Genomic DNA, 7,568 nt, shown 5'->3' with positions numbered 1-7,568 from the left:
GCAATCTGACCTGATGAGCTGATGTGAGCCGGACGCGAACAAACAGGTCGGCTGCGATGTGTGTGTGGGGGGGGGGGGGGGAGGGGTTGAGACGGTCATTGGGTCAGCGAGAAATGAGCGATCAGACAAAGGGCAAGGGCAGTTAGTCACACAGATTTGAGACCGTACAGAACGAGATATCACAAGTTCGAAAGATTGCTGTAGTTAAAAGGCAAGTAGGTACCTGATGGCAAGTACGCAACTTAAAAACGTTCGAAACAAAATGTCAGTGATAGCAAATACAAACAAAGATAAGCGGCAAAAATGATTCCACGTGTCTTAAAAATACAAATCCCGCTGTTCCCGTACCTTGGCATTCGTCAGCAATGTGTAGTTCAGGCTCCTTTTGTTTTTCTTTGGAGTGGGGTAAGCCGTTTCCGTCTATTTAGACAATACCAAGTACCTACCGTCTACGAACGGACCACGGAGCTTATAAGGTCATCGAGAGGAACATTGAGCTGATTTACCCACGAGCTGAGCCCGTCCCCGTGGGACTGGCTGTTCCGGCACGAGGGAACATAAGGTCACCATCTAGTCAAACGAGCATCCGATGAGATCACCCCAAAAAGACGTGATCTTATTATCGACAACTTGAACAGTTGCAAAGTCTGTTTTGGTCGAGCTGGATGTTCGCTAAGGCAAAATGAAAACAAACACTACCCTCCAATCCTATTCATCACCAGCGTGGCACCGACACCACCAGCCACACATCAAAACGAGTCCCCCATTTCATCGCCCCATTGACCGTCACCCGGTGCCTCGGCCCTCGTGTGGCAGCCGGGGTGCGGCGGCGGCCGACCGAGCGTACGACAGCGACGCCTGGCGCTTCCCTCAGCGCCACCTGTACCACCATCACACCAGTAGGGAAATTTTGTGCAATGTGCGTTGTGTATACAGCCTAAGACTCAGGCTAGACTCATGCAGCATTACATAACACAGTTCGTGACTCAATTTGTGGTGATTTATTATCCCTCGCCCCGTTGGGGGGGGGGGGCAATTTGCCCCCCCCTGTGTTTTTTCCTAAATAGCAAGAAAACGGCGGCGCACAGCGCCGCCAAATTTTCAGTACCTCCCCGGGCATCAATTTGACACCTTCACACAAAATTTCAAGTCTTAGGTCACCTTAGGTCAGGAGTTATTGAGGTCAAACTGAGGTCATGTTAGAGCAAAAATGAGCAAAAAACATGCAATCTTGAAACGCTCACCAAAGCTGCAGTTACCAAGCAATTTCAAAGTTCTTTATATGGTCTAGTAGACAAAAAAGCGGCGCTACAAATCTGCTATCTCGGATTTTCAAAATTTTGGGTTTTTACCCCCAAAGTTTCAAAAAATTGATTTTTAAAACTAAAAAAAATCCGATTTTCGAAAAAAAACGGAATATATGTGATAGTCCCTGCGCTCTTCTATATCCATACCAAATTTCAGATCAATATCTCGTTTTTTGGCCAAGTTATAACGAAAAAACTGTTCAAAAATGATGACGTCAAATTTTTGAACTCCATTTTTAGCGATTCTAGACCACGTAGGGCAAAACAAAGACCACCATTGAACTCCCCGTGACAAGCTGCATCGAATCGATACCCATTTTATGCAAAAATATCAACTTTGAAATTTGACCTAATTTGACCTGACCTTGACCTGACCTTCACCAGAACATAATCTAAACAGACCCCAAAGGCTGCCTGACCCACAAAATCGTATTTGACATAAAATGGACCATAAAACATGCATCACATGATATTTTTATATTGTGACCCTCAGTGACCTGACCTCTGTGACCTGACCTAGTATCAGTGACCTCAAATAGCAAAATATGTGTTTGAAGAACATTTCCCCATCGATGATTATCAATTAAATGCATTTTACTCGATTTTACAACGCATTTCTTGAAATGCCTGTAAACGGTGAAAATTCGACCTTTGACCTGACCTGTGACGTCATCGGTTTGACCTAGGTCAATAAAATTGGGTCACAGGGTAGTTCTCTGATAGGGCTATCCAACACCCTTTGCTGCTTGTCGCTAGGTTGCGTGGTTCTCGAGATCTTAGGGGGGCCAAATTGCCCCCCCCCCCAACAGGGCGCGTTGCTCGGCAGAGCCCAACGGGATGCGGGTTATATGTATAGTTGCAAGCTTGGTTGCAAGAGCACCGCCATTACGACGAAATTAGATCTACGAGTAGGCATGCATTTACTAGCTCATCGTTATCTGTAGCGAATTATGTTCATTTTCATTTAGCATGTGCAGTGGTATTGATTCTAAGATCGTTTTCTCTTATCGGGTACCCGGTACATGTAACCGTGCATTGCAGCAATGCAACACCAGAGCGAAATTGGTGTCTGATGATAACTCTGAACTCCTTGTTTAGGGTTGATTACCTATTTGTCAAGTTAGGTCACGGTAAGTTAACCATGGGATAGACAATAGACTTCGCTGATTAAGGATAACATAAAAGCGATATGCCACGACAACACATTTATTTCACCCATCTTTCCCGACCAATTACGATTATCATCATGCTCGTGTCAGATATTTGGTTGATGCAAAGTGCAAACCATCATCATTTATCAATGGGAGAAGAAAGACGTAGGTAACACCATTCCCATGCCATTTATTTTCATCTTCGGTACAATACATGTAATGCCACACACCGAAACACACAGCAAATTAAAACGTCTAGTTAGCCCGCTGACTTACGAACGCGACTTACGATCGAACGTGATTGTCGGCTTCGCGTGCGATCATCCTTGATACAAGAGATATGTTGTTTAACACCGAAAACACACAACGAATGAAAACGTCGAGCACGTGGACCTACGTGCAGACAAACTTAGATCTCGAGTTCGCCTATGCCAGCGGGCTGAACAAGGGCCAGAGGGCACGCCTTGTTCATGATACTCGCTACCAGGCGTCCAGGTTGACACGCGGAATGGCATCGCTGTCGCAGCTGGTGACGGCGTTGGAGCCGGTGTCCGCCACGCGGAACGCCAGCGGCTGGATGCGCGTCACGTCCGCCACGTTGTCGCAGAGCACGCGGGCCCAGCTGGCGCGGCGCACCTGCTCCAGCTGCGCGCCCGACAGCCGCCACGGCCGCTCCGAGCCGCCCAGGTCGTAGAAGAAGTTGTCGCCGTGTCGGAGGCGAATGAACTGGTCACCGATGAGCCGTCCGAAGGTCTTGCCGAGCACGACGTGCCGCATTGGACGCTCCAGCACCCCGGCAATGAAGAGGTCCACGTCGTCGACGTGGCCGTAGACGCTGCGCAGTGCCTCGATCTCCTCCGCAGACATGGTTCTCCGCAAAGCGTTCCACGTTGGTACACGACTCTGCCCGGTGGCTACGCGGGCGTCGTTGTACGTGCCGAGACCATGATCGCGACCGCGCTGGATGTTGAGCGCTACTAGATCGAGTCCATGAGAGTCACCGTCACCCTCGAACAGATGCTCGGTGACATCCGAGGCGAAGTTACCGTCCAGCTTCTGGGTACGCTGGTTGGTGAGACCGCGGGCGAGCTGCGTGAGACGCTGCGGGTCGTAGAGGAGGTGCGGGTCGAAGAAGACGTCCCGAAGCATGACGCTGCTGACCTGAACGCCGAGCGAAGAGAACAAACCGATCGTTCCAGAGACCAGACTGTGGCCGAAGCGCAGCGCCGCCGTGGCGAACGCGTTGGTGACCAGTGTCTGCACGTCACTGCTGTACTTTGTTGAGTAGGTGCTGCCATTGTCCACAAGCAGCTCGTTGCGTGTGAGGAAGTCGAGATCAAGAATCGTCGGCAGCCATTCATTATAAGTTATATGCTGGTACTCAGCGATAACTATGCGCCTCGCCTCCTGGAAAAGGCGCTCGTCGTCCCAGTCTGGGTGTCTCCCTGCCAGCACAGCCGCTATACGGTTGTGCTCACGAAGCCAGATGGTGTGTGCCAGCGTCAACCCTACCTGCTCGTTGACCCGCTCATCCCCAGCCTCGAAACACTGCTGGGAAGAGCCACTGATGGAGCAGAAGGTATCCCCATCGCCGGGGAGCAGTGACCCAGACTGCGACCTCAGGCGTCCCCCGCTGAGCTCGCGGAGGTGCCTCTGCTGATCGGCGTCGGAGCCGTAGATCTGCGACCCGTCCAGGAAGTGGGTGAGAACATCCTGCTGCTGGAAATCGACCGTGGCGCCACAATCGGGAGCTTCGGCCGGCACAGAACGAACAAAATCCATACAGCGCACACCCAGAGGGCCGTAAAACGAGTCGTTGGCAGGTACCTCGATGGCAAGACACTGGGGATGGGTGTCAGCTTCAGGCAGCGGCTGGCCGCTGGGCGTGCAGCACGCGATGGCAGTACCGTATGGGGGCAGAGCAAAGACGGGCGTCAGCGCTAGGTCATGGTCGACGAACTGTCCCCACTGCATCACCGAGAGGGTGAAACGGTCGTCAGTTGCGTCAGAGTCGGCTGTGACCGTCGAGCTGACGAGGCGGGCGGAGGGCAGGGGCGAGCCGTCTGTCTGCCGGCTGCGCGGCTCAAATATGCCATCGTCATAACGGCTGGGCAGGAGGCGCAGCATCGCATGGCCTGACATCCCTAGCTGCCGGTTGGTCGGGTTGTTGCAGGAACCGTCCGCGGTGCGGAAGGATGGGGAGGAGGGACAATCCGGGGTCGCAGGATCAGGGCAGTTCGACTCGCTGCCATCTCCGCCTCCATTACCGTTACCGTTTCCGTTACCGTTTCCGTTACCGTTTCCGTTACTGTTTCCGTTACCGTTTCCGTTACCGCCGCCTCTGCACACCTTGGAGCTCAGAATGTCGAGCAGCGCTCGTCGGGCGGACGTCTGGTGCTCGGGACCGGCCATCTGCAGCCGACGGTGGGACCGTGTCGCACCTCGGGCCACTATCCCACGATCTAGCAGACGATTCTCCAGTTTCTCCTGTTCAGCCAGAATGTCCTCCAGAACTGCGCTATCTGAGGAACTACACTCCACAGACCTGCGGTAGTTCCGCTGGGGGCTGAGCAGGCCGGGGAGAGTTCCTGCGGGAATGCTGACTGTTGGAGGTTTGCGGCAGCACACTCCTGCTGACTGGTCGGCGAGGGAGCAGCTGCGCAGGGACACACCGGCAGTGGCCAGGCGGCACTGAGAAGGCGGAGTGCACTGACAGGCGTTACCGCCTCCGCCTCCACCTCCACCTCCGCCTCCGCCTCCGCCTCCACCTCCGCCTCCGCCTCCGCCTCCGCCTCCACCGCCATTACCTTGTCCAGGGCCATGCCTCGCACCAGAGGCCGCCACCACCACCACAAGCTGCAGGAGAAAAACGGCGCGATACAGTCGACCTCAAAATTAGGTTAATTTATTTGCATAAAAACAAGAATAAAAAAGTGAAACAGGGTGAGAAAAATGTCCCTACCGAAAATACCACGCCGGACATACCTATTACCTACATCTAATACATACCCATCTAAGACGACACTGGTCCCTAAATGAGTACCTAATGACAAGCGTATTTATGCATAGTTATCGAAACTTCATGTATGGGTTTTGAAAGTGGGCGAGATAAGAAATATGTGTAGGTAACATGCAGAGCACATAACCACAAACAGGTCTATGTATTTTACATTCACGTCCATCGCGCATTTTTCACGATTGCATCGATGCAGATACAGATCAGTTGAGTCAACTCACCGCTACAGCAAGCTTCATTAGATCAGCAGCCTTCTGCCGAGTTGATCTGGCGATCCTACTCAGTGCAGCTTTACGTTTTCGTGTCAGTACGGGCCATTTTATAGTGTCCCGACCGGGGCGGTGGCCTTTGTGCTGCCCGCGGCCATGTCACGCGGCAGCTGTGTCACACATCCATTTCGGAACGACACGAGGGGCCCAGTACAGATGGCACCTAACCTTGGCATCACCGGGGGTCAGAACAAGGGCAAAAGGACAGGAATGTACGGAAACTAATGGCGCAGTACAGTTGATGTGGGATGCGGCGTTTCAACGTGAAATATTTTCTTAGACAAAATGTGTGCCATTGTCGACAAGCCATTCCTGCTCTTTTTCTTTATAAGTTCTCCACTACAAGCCCTACTAGTTAAAAGCTTATCCTGTAACTTCTTGAGCCTCTGAAAGCAATAACTCAAGCCGGTATGCATGAAATGATGGCAGTTGATTTCTAAATAAATACCTAAGCTTTTTGAGCACGAAAAAACAGCATGGGATTTGCACAAGGCAAGCCCGACAAACCCAGTCAATTATAAATAGGGAGATTCACAACTTATTAATGGCGCGGGAGCCGGGGGGCAGTGGGGGCAGCTTGCCCCCCCCCCCCCCAACTCTGGGGCCGTGGGGGCGGTGCCCCCACAGCTTTGAGACGGAATTCCACACTTTTTTTGCAAATGTTTTCTTTTTTGTTGAAAAAGCCGAGGGATGAAAAACAAGTGGCCTAAAACCGGTGAGAAAACTAGATTTGGGGGTACCCTAGGTTGATCTCTATTATGGTGTGCCCCCCCCCCCCAGTCGGAAAGTAGTTCCCGCGCCGCGCCCCTGCTTATTATGATTATCGACCCCAATAACAGCATTAGCCCACCGGTATCTTTGTGACGCGGGCGCAGCGCAATGGTCGAAATGACGTTGCGCCGCGATACAAAGATTTCCCAGAACAAACAGGAGATAAAGTAGGAAAAATGGCGATGCCAAGCTTTGCCGCATAAGCGAAACGTGAGTCAGTTGTGAACAAAATTATTTAATATATACATACATACTTATGTATGTTATCTTTACAATCCAAAACGCTTATTTAAAGGCTGTTCAAAGGTCAAGCGCTAGCGAGGCTTTACTCCAAGCTCATCGCATGCTACCCAATGCCCGGTGCGGGACCATGCGAATTGCGATAAAACCAACACAAACTTAATGGTTCAGTCACAAGTTTAGTCGTAGGTTGATGCGCGACAAAAGCCATGTAAAATGACACTGACCGGCCGATGAGTACATGCAGTGAAATACCACATCACCGTCTGATTCGCAAGGTGTCGCCGTTAATGTGTAGTGCAGTGGTCTGACCACACTCAATTTTGTCACTAACCACACACTAACATTGATCATAATAGACACAGACATTAGTCATCCATTTTCCCCGGCTGAACAGGGAGGAAATTGGATGCTAAGCGGTGCTGACGTCAACAACTGAGTATTGTATTCAACAGCGTTCTCAACGGGCATCACATCTTTTCAGTTCTAGTTCTAGCCCAAAATGATCTATGTAAAAGAAGAACAATGAATTTCAAAATATCTCTCCATGAATCCACTGGTGTAACATGATGCTTTTATTCAGATATTTTGAAAAATGGCGAACACTCTCATCTGTCTAATTTCATATTCATCGCCTACATACAAACGTGCCTTTCTTGAGTCAAAAATTGTTACAGAAATTCTGCAGCACTGTAGCCCTATCGGTTCCCGAGCTATGCGCCGGTTTTTCGAAAATTTTGAAATAATCGTTATACTTAATTTTGAAATACGCAAAATTTTACCTTTGATAAGCTATGCTGACCTGACCCTTGAC

General features: G+C 50.7%; 1 protein-coding gene across 1 annotated transcript; it reads right to left on the bottom strand.

Annotated features, from left to right (window-relative positions):
* Nucleotides 1–2,631: 2,631 nt before the first annotated feature.
* On the bottom strand, nucleotides 2,632–5,195 carry LOC122385031 (chorion peroxidase-like). Its single transcript, XM_043372987.1, has one exon. It carries the CDS (start codon nucleotides 4,868–4,870, stop codon nucleotides 2,939–2,941), a length of 1,932 nt encoding a protein of 643 aa, XP_043228922.1. The 5' UTR covers nucleotides 4,871–5,195; the 3' UTR covers nucleotides 2,632–2,938.
* Nucleotides 5,196–7,568: the final 2,373 nt, after the last annotated feature.

This window comes from Amphibalanus amphitrite, unplaced genomic scaffold, assembly GCF_019059575.1.
Source record: "Amphibalanus amphitrite isolate SeventyFive unplaced genomic scaffold, NRLGWU_Aamphi_draft 000206F_arrow, whole genome shotgun sequence".
NCBI classification, from domain to species: domain Eukaryota; kingdom Metazoa; phylum Arthropoda; class Thecostraca; order Balanomorpha; family Balanidae; genus Amphibalanus; species Amphibalanus amphitrite.
This window is presented reverse-complemented; position numbering and strand designations above follow the sequence as displayed.

Bases quoted from the DNA above. Each gene is read 5' to 3' on its own strand.
- LOC122385031 (XM_043372987.1), bottom strand. From the start codon at position 4,870: ATGGCCGGTCCCGAGCACCAGACGTCCGCCCGACGAGCGCTGCTCGAC.